At 40.5% G+C, this 23,845-nt stretch overlaps 2 protein-coding genes across 3 annotated transcripts in view; one reads left to right on the forward strand and one right to left on the reverse strand.

Annotated features, from left to right (window-relative positions):
- nudC (nuclear distribution C, dynein complex regulator) overlaps positions 1 to 23,845 on the reverse strand; it is a 143,597-nt gene that overhangs the window by 94,926 nt on the left and 24,826 nt on the right. The gene's annotated exons all lie outside the window — the stretch shown is intronic.
- LOC124211058 (uncharacterized) overlaps positions 1 to 23,845 on the forward strand; it is a 104,157-nt gene that overhangs the window by 59,757 nt on the left and 20,555 nt on the right. The window contains exon 1 of one of the 2 annotated variants that reach the window (XM_046609719.2): positions 9,701 to 10,696. The exons of the other annotated variant lie outside the window; for it this stretch is intronic. Coding sequence (XP_046465675.1) covers positions 10,628 to 10,696 — 69 coding nt within the window. The 5' untranslated portion in view covers positions 9,701 to 10,627. Of the gene's footprint in view, positions 1 to 9,700; positions 10,697 to 23,845 lie in introns of those variants that run through there. 2 annotated transcript variants of the gene reach the window in all.

Below are 23,845 nucleotides of genomic sequence, written 5' to 3' on the forward strand. Positions count from 1 at the left end.
ATTACTTGTGAGAACTAAGAAGTCTGAAAAAAAACTATATAGACCGTAATTTTAACGAATATTACCACTACCAATTTGAAAACAAATATTCAAACATCGTAAAAACTTTAATATGTTGTCCATTTAAATTACATATCTTCGATCAGAAAAAATATTAGCAGCATTGTCAAAAATATTTTCAAATCAGACCGAAATTCGGAAATTTCCAATACTGTATATTTTCTCTTAAGAGATTTAAAAAATCGATTTAAATTACAGAAAGTATCGATATCTTCGGAAATACTTAATTGTAACGCATATTGTAAACCACAATTGAAGAAAATCGATTGAAAAGTCGAAAAAAAAAACCCAGTCTTTTCGATGGATAACAGAATGGCGATTCGTTCAAGTATTCACTAATTTGTGCTCCTTTTTGGAAAAGGGAACGGGAAGTGGATACAAGCGGTCTAATTAGTTGCGGAGTGAACGCGAGCGTAACTCGGGCCGCAAAGTGCGTCGGAAAGGTCCCATCAAATTCTCAAAGCATATTGCACAAGAGTCTTAAACTCGTACGCGTGTAAATATTGAGGAACGCAAGCGCGCAGCGGCGTGGCTTGAAGCACGTGGATCATACATACATATATGTTCTTAGGTAAGTAGAAAAGAAAGTGGGCAGACACATCGGAAGGACTCGGGCGTGAGCTGTAACGTTATGTGTATCCACGCATCGTGACTTAATATGTATTTGGGAAGGCATTGCGTAAGGCGAGACAGCCAATGTAAATCTACGATTAGCGTACATAACGTTGAGTTGGAAATTTTTTGGATCTTTCCTCCGTAAGCCTCCCCTCCTGCCGACGACCGGCCCGTTTTGACCGACAGCGCAGCGTTACTGGAGCGGTCGGTAAGCGACATTCGCGAAACTTGAACTCGAAACGCGTTCGACCGGATGGTGAGGAATAATGACGTCACAAGCGAGGACACTCCTTCTGCGTCTCGCCCACGCGCCTGCGCGCGTTTCATCAAAGGAGAAAAACGTAACCTGAAACACCAACAGATTTCTGGATTCGAGAAAGGAATACCTACATAATCTCGAGGCGAGCGAGAACGCCGCGACTCAAGTGCATCATGCCGTGGAACAACGAACTGCATAAAAGGCCTGCTCGGCGTTGCTGCAGATTAGCATCAAAACACTTTTTTCCCCCTTACAGAATTGAACCTACTCGCGGATGTAGCGCAGAATCGGAGACAAACAAGTAACGTCGCCGCTTGACTGGTGCCTGCAGACGAGAGATTGCGATGCGTTTAATGTTAAGAAATTGCATCACATATTTTTGTTTGTTTCAACTCCGAGCTTTTTCCACACGTACAACTTATGCCTTCATAGCGATACGGTGGGTAAATGTGTAATTCACATGCTAATTAGCGTGCGCGATACAAGTTGTTGCTCGAAATATGACAAAAAGTAAAGTCATGCGCGTGGAAGTTAAGTACCAACTCAGATTCTAGGGACATTTTTAGGGGGATCCACGTCGAATTCTAACCGCGAGCAATTGAGTACTGAGCAACTGTGACTAAACATTTCTTTCAACGAAGTGGCCATACAAAACCTTGACTTAGGCTTTGATATCTATAATTAGTTCTTCGCTTCGGGTACCTATCTTACAACTCACCAAGTTCAAATACAACAAATGGGACGTGAAAAAGAAACGAAATAAACGGACTGGGCACCATCAAAAGATTATCATTCATAGACACTTCCTAATTTGAAACGGCCACGCGGTAAGAAGAAAAAGACTGAACAAATCGCTAGACGTTAGACTGACAGTTGTGACCATCAAAAATAGCCGGCTGACGGCGGGAATTTGACTTGAAAAAAAAAGGGCCATGGAATCGAAGGATTCTTCGAAAGCCGTAGGCACGTTTTAAGCGTCTAATAATGTATGGAAGAAGCAGAGAAGAAGAGCCATGAAGTGTGCAAAGGAAGGTATAGAGGATATACAAATATAGGTCTCTGGCTGAATTTCGAACCGCACAGACCAACGATTGTTTGTTTACAAGGCGCAACGACGTTGCCGAGGCAAATGATTAATATTACACTTACGTTTAACAGAAGAATGACAGTACCTACGGAGTACAGCGAGATCGTGTGTACCCCAATTAAAACGAGGTTGGCGAGCTCCCCGATGGAAACAACAAAGCTACTGTGCCATAAATGAATCAAGTTGGCGTGGGTCAGTCTGATCATTAAAACAGTCTAGACTTTGGTGTCGGAACGTCCAATTAAACTCAACTCGTACATTGAGTGATATGAAAATTTTTTTACAGTATAGAAACAATGAAAAACAGTCTCGACAGCAGCGATCGGGATTATACTCACACATTTGCATACGGTAGATACTGCAACACTACGCCTTCTGTAGGTAAATGTCACGTTGAAGGAGCATTGATTATTTTCAGTTACTCCAAAGACCCAACTAATTTCAGAGATAATAAGAGACTGACTAAATTTGTACTCTCAAGTCTTGTCAGAGTCGTCGTCTTGTGGAGCAGGTTCCCTTGTAGCCAAACTGAAGACTGACTGGAGCATGATTTGAACGAAGGATTGACAGTTGAGAGAAGAAAAATGCCGAAGATTGGCGGGTCCTTTCCAATGTGAAACAAATTAACATCGTCCCTGGAGGATATAAACGCTCGATATCGCGCCGGATCCCGCGTGGTTCCGAAGAAGTTAAAGACTAAGAAACAACACGAGATTCAAGATCAATTTGTTAAAAAGATTGGAGCAAACGGTTGGAGCCCGGTAACAAACCGTGACTATAACGAGTGATGGAGGACTAATTGTAAGTAGACAGGAAATTATATTGCGGCACAGCAGCGTGCCGAATTTAACCCATATATCCAACAAACGAAGCCCTTGTCTGACACTCAACTACGCGAGAATCAAACTATTTCCTTGTAATATCCGATGATAAATGATCGAGACCTGAAACAACGACATCGTAATGGAATCTGAAAAATTATGAGCAATCACATTCGTACAAGTGTGTTCCTTTCAACTGCAGATCGACAGGTAATTTAGGAGTAAATCATACTTGTGCAAACGAATGGTTGGTGTTTCGACAAGGATGTAATTAAAGTTCAAGTACTTGATGCAAGTCAGGAATGAACTTCTAAAAACAATTTCTAACATTCTTAGGTTGTCACAGACGTGAAACGAGACGTCAAAAAATTCGAACCATCTGATCCTACGACGAAATACAAGCCGAGGTGCAATTAAATACAATTATGACAAGTTTCTACGTTCCTGAGTCACTTTCTTGAAACACTGATATAACCTTGTGCTTATAATGGTTTATACAAGGGATGAAGGTGAAGTGCAATGAGTCGAAGAGCCACTTCCGAAACGGTCACGTCATTTCTAAGAAAGTTACGAACGATTGCGACAACTCACGTAGTTCGATTGAGATTACAACCAAACACATGATTCTCCGAAATTAACGCGTATAAATGATGTGTTGCGTATGTATATGCACGTTCCACATGCTGCTTCCTCCGAACGTTTCCAGGGTCTTAGAAAGCGGTGTAAAACCAGCTACCTGCACCTGTACGAAACCGTCACGTATCCACACGCCTGCATCCGTGCCCACCTTCGCCAAACTCCGGAATGCCGAATGGTGCTGATCAATCGTCGATCGCCACGTATAATTTCAATGAATCATAAGATCATGAACACCTCTGTATTCATACCGTAAATGAGGGACCATATGAACATAAATATTAGACCAACTAGTATCCTGTACCTTTTTTTACGAACATTTGATCGACCACCTTCTATATTCGATGTCTGTACTCACTTCGTATGTACATCAGAGGTTTGTCACGAAGCAATGAAGACTTAAAATGGTAATTGAATCCACTACATCGGGAGTTCTGATGAAAAATCCGTTCTTTTTGGAGTTAGAAATGTTTCACTGGACACTTTTTTGTCGTTCAGAACTCATAGCTTGGATATTAACCTATTATCGCACGGTGACATACTTTAGAGGCAATAAGTATCATAGTCTACGATGACGAATAACAACGCGAATGAACTACACAGGCATCTGTAAATTAGATTACCTACTTGAAGAGTGTCAACTTTCTGGACAGAATTAATGCAGCGATGCTTACATCATGCATCCACGACAGGATTACACCGAAACTCTTTCAACGCTGAGTCGTATCTACAGGGAAGTAAAACTATCTTCCGGCAGACGAGACAGGGCTAAAAAAAAGAAGACGACACTGCACGGACAGCTATGGCTCATCATAAATTAGTAGTCTCAAAAAGTGATCTTATATAAGGTTATCCGCATCGGTAAGCTGCCTACTTTCAAGGCCGACACTCTCGTTTCTTTTAATAGACGAAACAAAAATGTTGACAAACTGACATGAACACAAAGGATGGAAGTGTGCGAGACTCTGACTCGAGTGAAACGGTAATGAAAACAATTTCAGTGATGACATTCACAAATATACAGCTGATGCATGGTTACTTAATGTCGATTTTTAGACCAGAGTGAAGCGACCAAGTTGAGTGTAGGTTGATATTTTTCTATGATTGAAGTTTGAGGTTAAAGATAGTAGAATTACACTCCGTGCATTCGGTGGAAGACAAGCGAAATCGTCACGAGTACCGTATAATTTTTGCAAATGATTGTGATAAGGAAGCTTTAGAAAGTGGTGAGTACCGAACTCAAGGGACGGACAGGTAACCATGTGGTTGACAAAACTATCATCAAACTTACGTATGTTTCTTCTACGTGAGGCTGTATGACTGCCGGTGAACGTTAGAAAACTTGACTGTTTAAAATTCTAATATCAAACCCGCAACTAGCTTTTAGTACACGGAAACGACGAGTAGCTCATAATCTCTCGCCGGGTTAATTCTAGGATAGTTTTTAAGATCCGCGAGGCAGAATGGTGAGCATATGGTTCACCTTCGAAACAAACACGATACGCAAGTAGGCGTACATTGTATACAAGTTTGGTCATATCCTGTTTTACGTCGATTCAAAAATTCGTCCTTTCACCGCACCGCACCGCAATGCTACTATACTTGATCACTATTCTGACAATGAGCGATTGTCAAATTTTGTAATCTCAATTTCGTCACTTTGCATGCGGCAAAGTTTCACCCGCAACGAGATGTTGAAAAATCGCTAAAAACCGTTTACCATTGGGACCACCTTCAATAACAGACGGGTACGTATAAGACCCAAAAACTGGCTAGACGGTCCTGCAAAATCTACCTAAATTGTGTAACCGGATTACAGCTGAGTGTGAGAAGTTGTAACCTGGAATATGAGAAACGGAGACGCGGTGAGGTGAGGAGCCAAAAGTATTTATCTGAAGTATAATCGGAGGGAATGAAACACAAAAGCAAATAATAAAAAAAAATAACTTCTTCTCAAAAGAGGCAAGTAGCATGAAACAAAAACGAAGGCTTCGCCGCATTGAGCGAGGCTGACAAGCCGCCAATGATTCTCATCTCCGTTAAGATTTAAACGTTCGCCTGATGACAAGGCGTTGGGGTGAATCAATTCGCGTGGATTTATCCACCATCTTTCGAATAGATCACGACACATGAATCCTCAATTTCCGGAGACAGGAATTTTCGACGGCACGTACCAAGGTCCACATTCTGTACATTTCCTAACGAAAATCACATACCGGACTTTGCAGTGAATCAGACTTAACCTTGGCTGCCGTTGCCCCGGTGTAATTGCATCGGTAGAATTAATCACGACGAGATTCCGCGTGCTGTTGCTCTCGTCGAGTTTCGCTCGTTACAATGAAAAGATCAGGAAAGCAAACCGACCGATCGATCGATCGATCGATCTGTAGATCGAAAATTTAACCGGCAACGACCTCGCCGCTCCATTATACTCGATCGAAGTCCCTGAACCAGAAATGACAAAATACGTACTGTCTAGCCGGTTAATCAAGATCCGAGCACCTGAAGAATCGCCTAATCTCTATCAGACACATTTCTCAATGTACCTATAAATAGGACCACCTGTCAGTCACCGGATATCTGTGCTCCAATGAAAACTTCCGTTCGATGTACATGCAGCAATCATACACGCGCAATACGACTGAACACTGGAACAGAACAGAACAAATTCGCGCTTCCGAATATATCTACGTCCATCACTGCTACGGTGTCGTTAATACTTCGGTCGGACAGCCTTGCCCCAAAGCCAAGTCCCCGACTCCCGATCGTTTGGGGAACGAAGCTAACGTTTCCTAAAGTACCCAATAAATATACACGAGGGTTTATACCGCGTAAGGTGTTGTAAACATACATGCATAAATGAGGCGTCGGCTACGGATAAATAATTTCGGAAATCAGTTGTAACAATTATTCATTGTCACTTTTCGTTTCGGACACTTCCTGATCGCCGTGCCGCGTAGAAAGTCTCCGGTGTAACCGCACAACGCCATACCGTAGATAAAGCGTACCAGCCATAAAACGTTTCAGTGTAAGTGAGCGTCAAATGAATGTGGGTGTATATTCGCGTGAGCATTCGTATCAATTTGTTAATCTTAGATGTTTCGTCGTAACGACAATGAGATTTTGCATCGGATCAAAAGTCAATGTATGCGGGTACCATTTCTATGTTTGTAAGACACAGAAAACGTGACGAAATCGATTATCACTGATGTGAACTGACTTATCTGACAACCGGATCCGACACTCAGCTGGACATGCTGCGTTAATCGGTATTTCAATATCATGGTAACTAATAGCAAAAATCGGCAGAGGAATTCTCGTTCGATCGCGATTATTTCGCGAAAGATCGCGACCTTGCCGGTGGCTCTACGTGCAAAGTAAACGCGGGTAAGGAAGTCCCAAGTCCTTGTCTAAAATAGAACACACGCTTACGGAGTTCGTGCTAACGCTCGGAGGATATGAAAAGTCCTTCTCTGACCGTCTAGGCATCTAGGCGTATAATATCGCGCTGAAATTTCAATTCACGTATGTGAAAAAACAGGAAAGAAAAAAAGATAAATACACCATCTGTAAGAAATTTGATTAACGCTTAGATAAATGCCTCGCCTCCAGACTCTTGTTGTGAGAAAGGAAAACGATATACATTATTAGAGTGAAACGGCATCGATTAGTTCCAAAAAACAACTATCGTGTTTCAGCCGTGATATTGTTTGTGTCATTTGCATAACGCATGTTTATAAATAGGTATATATTCGTGAAAACCGTTACGAATAGTCCGGTGAGATTTTTGGGTAAATTTTCAAACTTGCGATCTGTAGATAAAGAATTATATCTGGATTAAGTAGTGCCACTTTTCAAAAGCAACCTTAACGAGATTGACATTGTATCGATCGATCGATTAGATACGAGAAAAGGAGGATAATAATGGAGACAAAAGAATGCAATGTCGGCGAACGCGATCGACGACTGTTGCCGCGAACTAAAGTGCTTATAATTGACGGTTTGAGATTAATTAAGGTTTTAATCGAGCGGTGGGTTGTCTCTCGTATCTCGACGAAGACCTCGAGACGATTCCGATCACGGTGCGTCATACGTGCGGCATAAAAGCGCATGCGTGTGACACGCGCGTATAATACTAAACCGCGTGTACCGTGTAAGCGGGATACGGGACACATTCGCCAAGGTGTACCACGTCCACAAATCATTTTAAATACATTGGGCATGTTTTCACACGCGGCGCTTGTTCCCAAAGATCGTCTCTCGATTAAACGAGCATTAACATATTCCCCGATACCTCGGTATATGCAAGGTAAGCATTTTTGTATGAAAACGAAGACCAAACTCAGTCTGCGAGACTCTCGAAGCTGCTACCGTTTTCAAATGCAAACAAGTTCAAGTTGCTCAATCAAGGCTCACCTTCTACGTGATGTAGACTTCTCACCCTGGTACCGGTATACGATACCGCTATATAGCGCGTTTCTTTCACCCCAGTAGAGAGAGCCGTGTGTCGAATGACGGTTTGCAGAATTGCAGTCGCGTGAAAAAATGACGATAATTTTGTACGATTGTTTTCTTTCTAAGTTCGAATCAAAATTTTTATCGTTGTTAAAGTTTTTCAGAACAAACAACCGAATAACAGAAAACAACAAAGTTACACGTCAAGTTAGGATTATAGTGAAACTATCTTTATTTCTAGCATAAAAACATCTCCGAGATTGGTTTTGGTAAGAAAATTTTCATATTTCTAGTAGACCACGCCAGAGAATTAATTGTACTACTTTCAATAACTAGTAGGATAAAAAGAACGACAGACGTTTAAAACCTACATATGATATAACCAGCGTAGTGATATAAGATCTGATGGTTCGAGACATAGGTGGGTAGATATATAATCCTTCAGTGTTGCTATACGACTGAGGAGAAAAATATAAAAATAAATATTTCAAGGCGACTTATACGCGTATTGCCGTGAAGTAGAAAATCTTTTACTACTCCTATAACGTAGGTACTTAATAGAGAAGTAAGATACCAATGATAATATAGCATATTTGTTGTATTTTATTTCTTTCTCAAGAGAAGTTGTAATAATTTGGAAACCCATCGGTAAACGGGCGAGAGAAGTTAATGGATTAAAATAAATCACGCATAATCAACAACCTCTACTGCACAACGATGATCACATAATTAGGCGCTGCTAATTATAAAGTATAATATAATGCCGATAAATAATAACTAGTTACAGGTACCAATGTTGCTTGAAAGAAAGGCATGCTTAATAATCTGCGAGAGAAAATGAATAATGAAACGGATTGAGCACAACGAAAATTAATCATATAACAGTATAAATAGGACGCGGACAAAATCCGCAAGGAAGTTCTCTCGCCCACCAGGTGATCACGATCCAAAATAAAACAATAGATCACGCAAGCGTATTTATATTATACACAGCGGACAATACAGTGCGAAAGGCACTAAGAGGATCTAGCTAATCACATACACGCGATAATAAAGCGACGGAGGTCGTTGGTCAGGAAATGAAAAGTTATCCGGGTAAGCCTGTATTGTAACGCGCGATTGATAAAAAAGAACCGTTGAACAGTAACGAATGACAAGAAATAGATGACAATATGAAAAAACAAAGGGAAAGGAAAAAAAAAAAAAACCAACAACAAACGACAAAAAATCAGACCCCGTGCCTTGGCGCAGGAAGTAGAAACAAAACATGATAATAACAACGATAAAAACAAAAAAAGAAGCAAGACGTTATCGAGGAAAATAAAATGTCATTTCATTGGAGAGACGATCGCAGCGGAATGGTGGAGACGAAAAAAAAAAAAAAAAAAGAAACCCACAATTAAGGCCCAATAAAGAGAAGCACGACGACACGCGAGCCTCTTGAAGTCAAACCGTCTCATTATACCTACCCGTGAGAATGTGTTTAGACGTACGAATCGGGCGGATACCCGATCGCCCGTGGATCACGAGGGGCGATTTTCAAGATCACCAACGACCTTGCGCACCATCTTACGGATCCGTAAGAGCCTTCCCCCTCCCCCCGCCGGTTCCTTCGTTCGCCAGGCCCCTCGGCTCGGGCCCCGTTCGCTCGTCCGTTGGCCGCGGCGCGGCGCGTAGCGGCGTCGATGGCCATTTCTCGCCGTTTGGCTGGCCGTTTGCCGCGCGTCCTTGTGCTAGAGCAAAAGCCAAGAGACGCCGCGCCGCGCCGCGCCGCGCCGGGCCAGGCGAAAGATCGGCAAGCGGCAACGCGCCGGTTGCAACGGGCCGGGGAATCGGAGCCTGCAGTGGCCGTGTTGACGGGCGACGATCGGCGGTGGGGGCTACGAGGGTATAAGAACGATCTATGGGTCGGCACACAGCCAGTCAAAAGCCAGGTGCAAAGGCTCTAGTCGCGCGCGCGTGCGAGAGAGATAGTATCGTATAAAAGCCGCGTGCCATTCGTGATTCGGTGCAAGATTTTCCCAAAGCACGCACAAATCGAGGCAAATTATTAATTACATTCACCTGAACGATGTTGTAGAGAAACAAAAGAGAGAAATACATACCTGTAACTTGATACCGGTATATCTTCTAGTCTTTTATTTATAAACGATTTTTAACAATCGGTATATCGACTCGCGTTATATAGGACCGAGAAGAAATCGTTATTTCGATCGGGTTATATATTGAAACGATTTCGACGAACAAAAATAACTGTAACACGAAACCGTCGAGTAAAAGGGTGAAAGGAGTAGTTAAAAAATATTTGCTTCGAGGAACGTCGTGGATAGTCAAATACGCACAGAGCACGTTAAAAATTTATCCCTCCCCGTCTGTCCTCTCCCACAAAAAAAAAAAAAAAAAAAGCACAAAACGAACGTCCAGTGATCGGGTACTGTATGGAAGAAGAGAAACCAGCATAAAATTCAAGTGTGATCGTAACGCGAATATACTAAAATAGTGATCTGTATACATATACATATTAACTGTAAACGTACCATTTGGTGTTGGATTGCGAATTGCATACCCGAGCGCAGGTGCACAACTGCACACAGTACCAGCGAGTGACCAAAGTGAATTTGTATCTTCTACTGCGGAAGGTACATAGCACTGTGAACTTTTGAGATATAACATCGATCAAGCAAACGAACCAAAATGTCGCAGATACAAATCAAAATCGAAGAAGTTGAGAACGATACCAACAAAGATCACGCTGCCGAAAACGTGAGTTCACCACAACTAGTACCAAGATATTATACTGTTACATAACACATAGCACATAGCTTGTAGAACATATTTTAGGGGTGACGATAAAGTAGCATCTGACACAACGAGAAGTTCGTGTTAAAAATCGTGACCATTTGTGGATTAGCGAGTTTGGACGATTATGTACCCTTGTGTTGTACTGTAGAGAAACAGCAATATTACGAGAATTAAGTCAGAGCAGTTGATTCAGTCAAGTATACCGCGGCAGGAAAAGCGAGAAGATCAGCTTCTGCTGCAATAGTAGCCGGAGCAGTTAAAGTTGTGTCACATCTGCTGCTTTCTATTTGATCAGGTTCCGTAAGACGATAGAAAGAGAGACTGTATAATAATTTAATCCCGTGTCGCACATCTCTCCAACGAATGAGACGAAGTAAGAAACAATGAAATTCACCAGCTTTCTTTTTCGTATTAAGCATAATGCAGCGTAATGCGCGCGATCGGACGGAAGTATGATGCGCAGTCTGTGGACAGGTATACCATTTGCGATATCCATCACCTCGAGGCAGAAAAATGTCACGCCTATTTCCTGATCATCGTTCTCACGAGTTCTACCGTTCTGCGGAACAACCGCGTGTGCACCGACGACTCAAGTTTGTCACAAAAAGAAAAGAAAAAGAAAAAAAAAACCCAAGAGCCACGAGACGATAATGACGATGCTGACGATTATGATAATGACGATACCGCTGCAACAGAACTGAGCTAAGAAACGTGAATTATTATACCTACAGACGCTGCACAAGAACATGGCACGATTCTCTAGCTCGACAGCTGACGACGACGTGCGTTACATCAAACTCAACACGGAGCGCAACCTCATGCAGGCACTTACCTAGGACAACGTTTCAACGATCCATTTATACCCGTTAGTTTTCTTCACTCTCCCTGCATCTTCATCCATGGAATAGATCACACGTAGAGTATTTTTCCCTCTCGACCGAACGTCGCTGCTCGGAAGAAAAGCCCGATGATCGTACGTGACACGACACAAGAATCGTATGTTTGGGAACTACAAGACGACACTTGTCGAGTTCAATTGCATTATAGAGTCCAATGGAGCGGTGAATCATAGGACTAACGAATGAGAAACGTTCGAGCAATAAAGTGAAGTGGGTACGTGTAGAATAACGAAAGAGAGTCATAAGCGTGACTCTGAAAATGTACACTTCTACAACGGCAACAGCAGCAAGCAACAGCACCACTCTCTCTTTCTCTCACAATCAGTTATACTCTCTACACGGTTCGTCGATGTGGAGAGACCATGTAGGCACACCTGAATACCTGTACAGCTATTCATATGCACGACGAATGCGTGCGGTCAGTGTCGCGTGTATATATTATAAGTGAGTAATAATATGCGTTACATAAGCGTTTGTTACGCCGAGGTGAATAAATGTACGTACACACGATACGCATACAGCATCGTCAGGATAAAGTAAAGTCGGTAACGTTACTTCAACGATCCATGTTTACGAAAAATCGTTCCTTTGCACCTTTAGCAATTTCCGAAATTTAGTAAACGATGATGATCGAAACATTTTTCCCTGATGTTTTTGTACGTCAACGTTACTAACTTCAATCTCACACAGCGTGAGCATCTGCAGCGGCAACGAGTTGTTCGGAGTAAGTCGAATCGCGTGATGTTAGAAGATTTTACCCACGAGGAAAGGGAATGGAATACCTAGTTCAATATTTGAGAAGATCCCATTGTGCTGCCAAATGTCAAATCGTGGGACATGTCCCTTCCGAACCGAGTCACGTCGTGATCTTTTCACCAATGAACTACTATCGGCATGTTCAGCTTTGTCAGTTCTGCAAATGAGATGGCTGGTGCAAGAACGCCATTCGACGAATAGTATGAAATGGTATGAACTGGTTTGAATCGGTGCATGCATGGGAAGTGATACTTGGCGTCGAGAGGCGGCGAGAGTCTGCAATCGCTAACAGGCCATGCGATTATCGCTAAATTGAGCAAGTATAATTTCGTTCGAAAAGTTGATACCTCTTTTTATTTTCATCGATGTATTATAGAGAGCAGACTTGCGAAGAAATGAACAGACGGACGGTGTGGGTCTTTGTGTGTGTCGAGATAGAATGATAATTAAATATACCGTTAATACATCGCGAATGCAATACCTACGTTCCACTTGTCGGGGCTAGGATTACGACGAGAGTAATAAGAAAGGGTTATGTCATTTTTAATTTATTCGCGCTACTAGGTATACCTATAACTTATAAGTAGCCACAGCGGAGAAAGCGTTCAGTACAGAATGATTCTTCATCGATTATTAACTGCACGCTTAATTTGAGAAGGGGAGGGTGAAAAAGAAAAAAAAATAACGAATCAGAAATACCTGTTTCTGGTTTATTGATTATTGAGACACGCGAGAAAAATTACACCCATTCTTTTTTACTTCTCTTTTCCTTTTATAAATGAAACCGAAATTACGACGTCCGACTCTCTTCGGCGAAGTTCATCTTGGCGATAAAATCAGAAAAATGACACAGTTATTACGGTCGGGTCGAGTAGAAAGTTGCGGTGAGATATCAAAATACGATATTTAAGCAAAACACATAACACCAAAAAGTAAAAAAAAGTAAAAAAAACAACCAAAAATATGCGTACGGTGCCTGTGTCGGTACGCTTGTGGCTAGAAAAGAGACAAAACCACATTTTTGTGAATATGCGGTCCTATCGCTCTACGCGATTCGTCTGTGCAGCATGTAAAACGGTGAGCATAAAGCTGTAAAATAGGCAATAACACGCCCGTACAATTATGCGCAAATATAGATATGCGTGTATACGTGTGTGGAAAAATCGACGTCCTTGGTGTAACCTATTTTACGATTATGCAACGAGATGTTGCGAACCGACGTGCAGAAACCAGTGCCTATATATCCTGTTTTATCAGTACTTAATCTTAAATCAGGATGGCGAGAGGCTAACTATATTGGATCAAATGGCAGTTGAACAGCCAAACTGCGGAAGGTTTCAAGAATCTTGTTACTATAAAACGCTACGAATCCAATAAAATTGCGCATGCCTTCAATTTTCAGCACTTTACGTATGTACGTGTGTATTTGTCAAGATTTTTCATTCTCCATGTTTAAAATTGTCCTGTTTATTGGCTCAGCTGAATACTCAGCTAACGAGACAAACGGATGCGCGTAAATTGCATGGACAAAAATACGCGTGGCACTTCGTTAGTCCAGAAAAATTTCCCCAAGTATTCTGAAAAAGTATGACGTTATTCGCAGAAAATCCAAGTAAAACCCTCCGGGTTAAATAACCCAGGTTTTTACCAGCTCGTTAAACGAACACACGGAAATACCCGAAGACGCGACGACATCGCTGCAGGCTAATATTTTATGCATACACGTACGCATGAATAGCATCATAAATCATAAGGTACACCAACTTGTGAATCGGTGTATTCTTTTGTCCCCGAGTTTCACGCGTAACTCATTATACCAAACTTGAGACTTTTTTCGGTATCTAGCTTATAAATCCCATCCACTGGGTAAAATCTATGGATAGTTGGACCACGTGGGTCTTTAACGTGTACGCAGTCTACCTTGAGCAGAAGTACCTCCTACCTACTTTCGACTCTCTTTGTTTACGCAAGTCGATAAATAATCTAATCTTGCTCGCGAACCGGACAACGCCGATGTAACAATCCCAGCAATAATTGACGGATTGGAAGTGTGGATGAGATTTCGGACTCGTTACAGGCGCGGATGTGAGGAAATAATGTGGTAGTGATAAGCGTTCGTATTTATTGTGAAAAAAAAGCGGCTCTGTTACGCGAGCCAGGACCTCGATTAGCAAAGAATGAAAATTGACAAATACAGCCGAGTCATAAAGTTATTCCAATTTTGCAAAATTGCGCAAGACCTCCGGCACACGGGTCTTTGTGAAGTACCTTTATTATTCAGCATGAGGTGTAGCGTTCAAGTGGCGTTTCAAAGTACGTAAAGAATTGCGCTACGTGAATTTCTGTAAGACATCAATAGACGTGTAGAAATCCACGGGCAATAAAGCGGATACCGGTACGCGAAATGGACTTTTGAGTGCAGAATATCGGTGCACAATAACTCTCTTACTTGTTAAGCAAAATTAATCCATAGAGAAAATGCAGCTGATTATACTCTGTGTTGAATAATGGTAAGGATAGAAAAGGAAAAAATACTACTACCATGTACGATATGTACCTCTGGGTACCTTTCAAAAGGTGCAGCTGTGCACGTTGCAAAATATCGACACGCTGGGATAATAGCCGACTGCACGGAGCGGCAGCTATTACAGTAGCTGAGAAAATTGGATCGATTTCGAAAACGCACTTAACGTAATTCCATTGATCAAAAATTTAAAAAGATTCCACACGCCTAATACCGGGACACGCGTAAAGCGTTAAGAAAAATCAGTTCAAGTTGAACAACTCCTTCATTTTACGATTCTCTTAGGCCATCTGTTTAACTTTCAAATAGGATTTTTATTTATTCATTTTTTTTTTTTTTTAAGGACGAGACCAAAGTGATCATTTGTACGCGAACAGGTTGGCAAATTTGAAATATTTCGCGCTACTGTTGTTGCTGATTTTTTTTTTTTTTTTTTTTTCTTTCTTTCTTTCTTTATTTCCATCGTATAAAATGACTAACCGAGGTCATCGACTGTGGTTGAAAGTATATATGTATATACAGTTAGATGGGTACGCGAGTTGGTTTATCAACTAGGTAATTAATCGACGTGTGTGTTACGCCCACGCAAGTCTATAAATACTCGACTCGACACTCTACGGAAAGAAATTTTCCTGTTTTTTTTTTTTTCTTCTTCTTCTCTCCTTCTCTGCGAAACAGGAACAGAGAATGTAATTTCTTTACCGCGAAAGAAGAAACTCGCATACATCCTGAATCGACGATACATATGTGCGTGGGTGTGTTGGCACAACTGTATGACGTATAAATATTAGGATGTCCGTTAATTTCCAACCCATACTTTTTACCCCTGGAATCAACTGATAATGACGAAAAAAAAAAATGATTTATTTCAGACTTTGAGCTTAATCGGTGCCGAAATCGATTTGATATTAAAAATACAACAAAAAAATTTGAAAATTTTAATATTCGATTAAAAAAAAAAAAAAAAGCAGAAAATTACTGATTTTCTTTACTTCGTCGCGACTATTTTCAAACCTATCAATGACGCATAGTATATTTTAATGTTTATACCATAGTTGAGCATTTATGCGAAACAAATGATAGTCTGTATAAACGTTTTAATGTGATGACAACACCGTCACATACATTTTTCTATCGAAGTTATTTAGTTTTTTTGTCATTCCCAATTTTTTCCCACTATTTTTTTTTGTGACCAAATAAACTGAATTGAACAACAGCTCCCGTATTTTCCACTCGAAAAGTGAGGTCTTTTATTTTGAATTTCAAATCGATTTCAGAATTTTACCGTCCGAGGCATACACGTGCAATGTGAAGCGATGAGTTGAGAAACGGAAAGACCACACATCGAAAATAAAGAGAGTCGCGCATAGAGTCCTACTCTCTTTCTCTTCCTCTCTCTATCTTCCTCTTCCTCTTTCTCTTTCTCTTTCTCTTTCTCTGTACACGGGAGAAAGTCACCTCCAAATCTGTCACAACCCTCTTTAGGGAAAGTGGGCGCGAGATGTGATGCTGGGAAGCGTATGTACGAACACATGTATGTACATTGTGCATACATATATTACACATGTACACGTAACAGACATGACGTAAGATTATGACAGGCTTCAAATACCGCGATACAAAAGATACGTTGTATTCGCTATGCGTTAAGCTTTGCAATATGCATGAAAATTTCTCTTTCCTTAAGCGTTTCATCGCTGCGTCAACCCTTCGATGTAAATTCGCTCATTTCAATCCTGTGATAAATCAGCTCAAGTTGGAAAAGCTCCGAGTTCATCGGATCAGAGAATCGGGACTTTAAACGCGCTCAGTGCTCGACGAATTTAAATCATTCTCCACACGCCAATTTTGGGTTTGACGATTTTTTTACACAAATCTATCAGCTTGTAAAGTTTACACAGTCATTATATAGACTTGTCTCGACTCAAAACCTGCTATATTCACTCCCTAGATGTAATTATTGAATACGAACTTTGTTCCCGAATGTCAACCAAGTACGTATTCTCGAAAACTTTTCATTCGGCAGACCTCTGCAGACGGGATCACTTTGCATACGATAACGATAATCATCATTTAATCGGTTGACAATGATTTACGATAATTATACCGACGATGATGTCAGCGGAGGAGAAAAGACGTTTGAAATTGTTCGAAACATCGAGTTTGATGGAAAGAGACACTCGGATGAACGCGTATATCTATTTTTCAGCCTCGCGAAGTCGCAGTCCAATAATAGTATAAACACCGTGAGTATACAGCCGGGACACTGCTGTCTAGAATTTCACTTTCGTAATGAAAAGCAGGTGAAGGTGTATGCAAAGGTATACACAGAGGTATCTGGTAAACAGTTAGAGATACGGACGAATAGACGAATAGACGAGTAGAAGAATACGTGACCTCATGATTTCGATTTCAACGAACGTAGCGAGGATATAACCGCTGATAGATTTTATACCTGCAGGTAACCGCAGTTTATACGCGTTTGAATTGTAGTTTCGCTTCGTTGACTTTATGAGAAATTCGTCCTTTCGATAATCGAAACTTGCAACAGTAGCACTCTGACAGTTTAGAAGTTTAGTGTTTGAAGGATCGACGATGTCGACAATATTGTGTCTGTTCTACACGCTATTCAATTGTATACTGTGTACAATTTACAGTTACTCAAGGTAAACGATTTTATAATATACGTGAGAGGTTGGTAAATTTTTATAACATACATATATATATATATTCCGTAAAAAAGAAAAGACAGTAAAACACTTGGCTTATACATTTTTAGTTAACCGATGATACATAGTGAGGGAAAAGAAGTTGAAACAGAAGTTGTACAAGTTACCTAATAACTGTTGAAATTAAAAGCAATTACATTGACATAATCTGACGCAAGTTTTAATTGAAATTTAATAAATGGACGTCGGTATAATCACGACCGTGAAAAATGAGACTTCAATTTCCCGATTTGACCACATTTTCAAAACTAATACAACAAACATTCTCCGAATCTTTTTCAACGCATTCTATCCGATCGAATTTAACTGAAAAACACTGCAAGTTTTCCAATAGTTCCAAAGATTACCGTTCGTATTTTCATACAACATATCTTACAGTTTATTTACCGTATAGAGTCATAGAATTCCATGATATCCCCCCCCCCCCAAGTAACATATTTTCCTGATTTTTCGAGAAGATGAAAATTTTCCTGAAAATTACAGCTACGTCCAAACATTACCTGGCTCTATGACCGTTAGAAAAAAAAAACTAATTCACTCCATTAAACTTGAGTGCGTTACGGTAGAACGATTTGGTGCAAGAACCGCTTGCACTTTTATGGTAGGTACCTGTACACATAACCCAGGTCATTTAGAATAAGGTTACAATCTGTTATCCGAGATCGAAATTTAGTGCATAAAAATAAGTAACGGCACAACGCAGCAAGGTACTGCAAATGGTATCCGTAACCGCTAACACCTGAAGTTAGACCTAGGCCAACCCGAGCCAACCTACACGTTCGTCGGCAGTCAACAACCTTTAGACACAAAGAAATGTCTCTTTTCTCCTCGCCGGGAAAAACAATAGTCCAATTTTCCATTCTAGTATGATTCAACAAGTGTCACAACATCCTGTTTGAACCTAGACTAAATTTCCTCGTTCTTGGCACGTGGCGGTTGGTTTTGTTGTCATTGTTACTGTTGTTATTGTTATTGTTGGTGGAGGTAACAGGTAAAAAAAAATAATAATAAGAATAATGCGATCAACTGTGACTTTGTATGGTGAAAGATCGATCACTCGGATGTCAGTATCCGAGCAACATATGTTACATATCTTTCACCTCTGGTTATTACGAATTGTAGCTATAATTTTCGAGGTACCGGTAATTGCATGAGACGGTGACGAAAATAAAGAATCCTCTATACAAGAACAGCGTGTAAAAGATAAGATTCGGGAGAATAATTACACTTTACCTGTAACAACGAAGGGTCATCAGTGACTGACTATCCACGGTGTTTTCGTATCAGAAGATCATTGCGCGCAACGGGGAACGGAGAGATTTGGAAAATGTACGAAGAATAAGTACAACAGGAAGTACGAAGATATAACGACAACAAGGGACAAACTAACGCAAAACCCCTTCGAGACTATGTAACAATGAAGAAGGTGGGAGTGAAAGAGCGAAGTATAAAATTTGTATACCTATAAGAAAGCACGTGGAGCGGTTATTTCTTGCCTGAAGCACGACGAAGCGAGAAAAGTGATAGCAGATTTTAATTTCTCGCAAAAGTAACGACTGTCCAAGTGTGCGGTAATGGTGTTTTTGCAAAGTGTTTAGCGCTCTGGTATTTAAAAGCATTTTAATCACGCGTTACATACGAGCATGCAAATCACCGAGAGAATATTGTCTCACATACATACGTAAACAGAACGCGTAAGCACGGAGATTAATATAAATAAAAATAATAATCGAATGCGGATCTAGGAGCGTCGCATGACATCCGAGGAATTCAAGGCTCGGACTCTCAGCAATGATCTCGGTGCTGCCCACGCTCATCCCGTCGAATACTTTCGACTCGCTGCATGATTGGCAAGAAGAGACTATACATGTGTATACAATATACAAGCCTGGGATCGAAATTCAACGTGGGAACTTCGATCGGCAAGAGCGATTTGCTTGACATTTCACCGAAGAGATATATTTTCGACAAAAAAAAAAATATAGTAAAAGGAAAACTTGGGTAAGAAGAGAAAAGGCGCGTGTTTTAAGTCGACGAATGTTGTTTTGTAAAAGGAAATTTAAACTTTCCGGGTAAACACGATTTTCAGTGGCTACACACAAACGCAGAGTGACGATTCAGGATCAATTCAACTTCTTTCCGTTAAACTGATTACGCTGAAATGCAAGTATTTCCGAATATCTTAACCAGCATCGCTAATCTTTTCCGATCCAAAAAGTGTTGGTAAGATGACGTGAACTACATTAGGTTAGAAATTTTGTTCAAATCTTCATCGATCGATCACTGATTTATTTTTCTCTAAATCGTTAAAACTGCGCGTTTCCAAGAAGAGTAATCAGAAGGTGTGAGTCAACTATTATTTCAGATAATGTCGAATCACAATTATAAATGAAAAATTTTCAAATACGCTTGTTATGACAGTTGTCGTAGATATTCGTCCGAATGAATCGGACAAATGTAGAAAATAGAAATTTAATCGACTTAAATTTCTATCTGAAAAGAATACAAACAATCGGTGATTGTCTTTCGTGCAAAAAAGTTCCACACTCGTGTGGTGAAAAATAATTTTTCTCTAATATGCCTCGAGCATTGAAATCATTCGTTGATTCGTAGGAATAATTTTCACTGAAAATTATCAGTATCTGATTTCTAACGATAAAGCTGTTCGGAAAATAATTAAACTCTGATCGAAATCAGTATTTTCCCCCAATTTGTCAAAGTCATCTCCGTACGTATCTTACCGATCATACCCTCAAGCGATACACGGATCTTGTAAACATCGACCATATAAACTCTATCGACTGGCTACATTTTATAACGTGCCGAAAGTATTTGCGAGCATGATTGCGTATTGAAGAGATTGGTGGCCATCAGCGAGTATCAACGTTGCTAAACAGTTCCAAAATTTCCACAAAGAAATGCACAAATTATGCGTACCCGCATCATCGCCAATGATATTAATCGAACTGCATACCGATTCTGCACTAATATGAAACTTTCGATTTCAACGGGCGATGACCGCAGTGTAAGAAATCCTTTCACGGAAAAAGTACCAAGTCCAAAAAGTGCACAGACTCGTAAAAGTTGACCGACTTAACGTCGTAGTATTCGGTTCGGAAATCGGGTTTACGAAAATACTAGATCGAAAAAGAAGGCGGAACGATAATTACGCAGGATGTGCCTCGAGTCCTGTAAGGTATCATTTGGCTGAACATTATACCCTGGGTAGTTACATAATGCAAGAGTATCTAAACAGACGCGATGCAGGCGGTGTAAACCACGAAACAAGACAAACCTACGTAAGTAGGTGAACCGGTAACGCGTTTTAACGTTAAAAATTACGATAATTCAAACCGATGACCGGTACACCTTCCGTAATTTCGCCAATTCTCGGCAAGTTAACGTTACCGCGTAAGGTTTAACAATACGGAACGATGTGCAACGCAACGTTATATTTCTGTGCACACAGATCCACACGTGTAACAAAATGTATCATATATATATATATACACATCGAGATATTATCCACGCACCGATAGTTTCGCGATGCGAATTTCTTCGGCTACGAAGTTTAATACACAGAGAGGAATTTGTTAATTAGAAAAAAATTAATCATCGTACAAGAGGGATGACGAAACATTCCGAACCTGCAGGTAGAAAGTCAAGTGTTCTTGAACTATCATATTTTTATTTAACTCGTAAGTAGGTAACGTGCGCGACTGCACGAAATGGAACGCGCGAATCGTATGTGTGCCCACCTAGATTATACGTTTATTATACAATATACGATGCCGAAAAAAAATTCCAATCACCCCTCTACGTCTCCTCTGCAGTTATACAGTCGCGTCAAAGTCACCCAACTCCTGACCACCGCTATATACGCAGTTCTTTTAGGGGGGAGGGGAATAGGCCAATAATTGGCACATTTAAAAAGAGAAGGAAACAGAAGGATGTAAAATAAAACAAGACATTCGAACCCAGCTATTACATATGGGGCACTCTACGCCAACTCAGCCAACGTTGAACCTCCGCGGTTTTTTATTTTGTTCAAAATTCTTAGGCAATCGCTCCGACTCTAAACGAGTACCCTGAATTTTTTCAAATTTTTTTAGAGCGGATCTGTTTTACTTAGAATTTTTCAGATCAACGTATCTTTGATCGTAATTTAATGATCTGAAAAAATACTCAAAAACTTTGTGTCAGATATCAAAATTTTCAAGCCCAGACCCGGAATGTTCTGAACGTTTGGCTTTACTCTTTTTCGAGATTTGATAAAAATAAATGGAAGAAATTGAAAAATTGGAAGCAACAGCAAACGGTCTTTTGTGGGTTCCTGCTCAAATATACTTATACATAACCTAAAATTTTTGACAACTCGTTTACAGATTTTTTCAAACTAATTGATTATTCGCAATTTATTTGGAAAATCTCTTCGGAAAAATCTGAAAAAATTCACAAAAGTCCTGGGTCATGTATAAAAATGTTTAAGTAGCAAACCACAAAAGACTGACCCTGCTGGTTTTATTTTATTACTTATATTTTTATTTTAACAACCTCAAAAAATATTACAGGCTAATGGCGGCCCACTCTGAGTGTAAGATAAGAAACTTCGATATCTAATGTCCCATACATAGTGACGTTGCAAGTTTGAAAGTTTTATAGAAATTCAGAGTATAAAAAATTGTACTCTACTTTATTATTTTTTTTTTTTTTTTAATTATCGTATCTGCAACATTTTTTACAACAACTGTGCCAGTTGAAAAGATTATTAAAAGAATATAAATTGATTGAAAACCTAAAAACCCGCGACGAGAACGAAACAGCAAAACAATGACGGAATAAGATACAGAGAAAGAGAAAGAGACGGAAAAAAAAATCGCCAAATAATAACGGTTGCGTAATTCCAGAGGCCACGTCCTACCCGGCAGCGTATTGGCAGCAGCAGCAACAGCAGCAAAAGCAGTGGCGATCAACGCAACGCTGGACATACACACTCGTATAATGCCCAATGGAGGTTGATGTATACCTTTAACCGAGCCGATGAAGCTAAAATCTAGATCAACTCTCTAGCCCACGGCAGGCCGCAAACGTTTTCAGGTTTTCACTGACCGACCCGAAGCTAAACTGTCCAGTTTAAAAGTTAGATAACCGCTCCAATAACCAGAGGTAAATAGTTGGGCCGTGCGAAATCGCAAGTCGCAAGTTATTACACTCAATGGAGTGCGTATTACACACCGGGACTGGTAGTTGTAAATTTTTAATACGTATAAAATATGTGTTTCAACTTTGTAGACTTGCGCAATACCGGAACGAAATCTTACATCCGCGTCGACTCGATTATACGCCTACGTTCATTTCCTGTCTTGTGTTTTCATCGTTTTCGAAAATTCTATTCCTCCAGACCGAAGTCACCTTCGTGAAATAACAAATTTTCTGACCTACAGCGTGTCATCTTTGACCAGGCACGCAAAGCGTTTAAATTTCGTCAGATAACGATTGCGAATGTTAAACTGAACTTTGAGTCAAATTTTCACAATCATCATATCCGATCAAACAACTGGATCGATTGATGGATCAATAGACAAGGCACCAAAGAGTGGTGGTTAAGGTGGTTGCACGTACCCTGCAACAATGAAAAACTCATCTTCGACTACAGCTAGCCGTGTCTTTGCGACGTAAGACTAGTCGTTGGAGTTCCACTCATTTTGCGATACCCCCGAGCCAGATCCTGCAACAAGATGATCCACGCGAGTGTTAACACGTGCAAAATATTGGATTACTCGATCTTGGTTGGAGCCACCTGCTTATCAAACGTGAGCAAATGTACGAAGCATGAACGGATATACAAGACGGTATCACGCATCCATAATGAACAAACCGGCTGCGCCCCGCATGATGCATTGACGCTTCCAAACGGCCTAGAGAAGGTCTTCTGGTATTCGGAGTGGGCCAAGCCAGCGAGCAAAAGGTAACCGGTGACGAAGGGAAAGGGCGATGTGGTTGCCCACTGCAGCCAAATAGTTTGGAATGTTATTAGAGTTAAAAAAAAAAAAAATAAAAAAACAATAAAAAAAAAAATAAAAAAGAAGACATTCTTCTTGGCGCCGGTGTTCTCTAAGATAAACAACTTCTCTCAACCAGCGCCGCTTTAACGTGCCTCGATTGAGCAACGCGGATAGCTGCTTGCCAACTGCCAACGATT

This window comes from Neodiprion pinetum, chromosome 1, assembly GCF_021155775.2.
Source record: "Neodiprion pinetum isolate iyNeoPine1 chromosome 1, iyNeoPine1.2, whole genome shotgun sequence".
Taxonomy (NCBI): domain Eukaryota; kingdom Metazoa; phylum Arthropoda; class Insecta; order Hymenoptera; family Diprionidae; genus Neodiprion; species Neodiprion pinetum.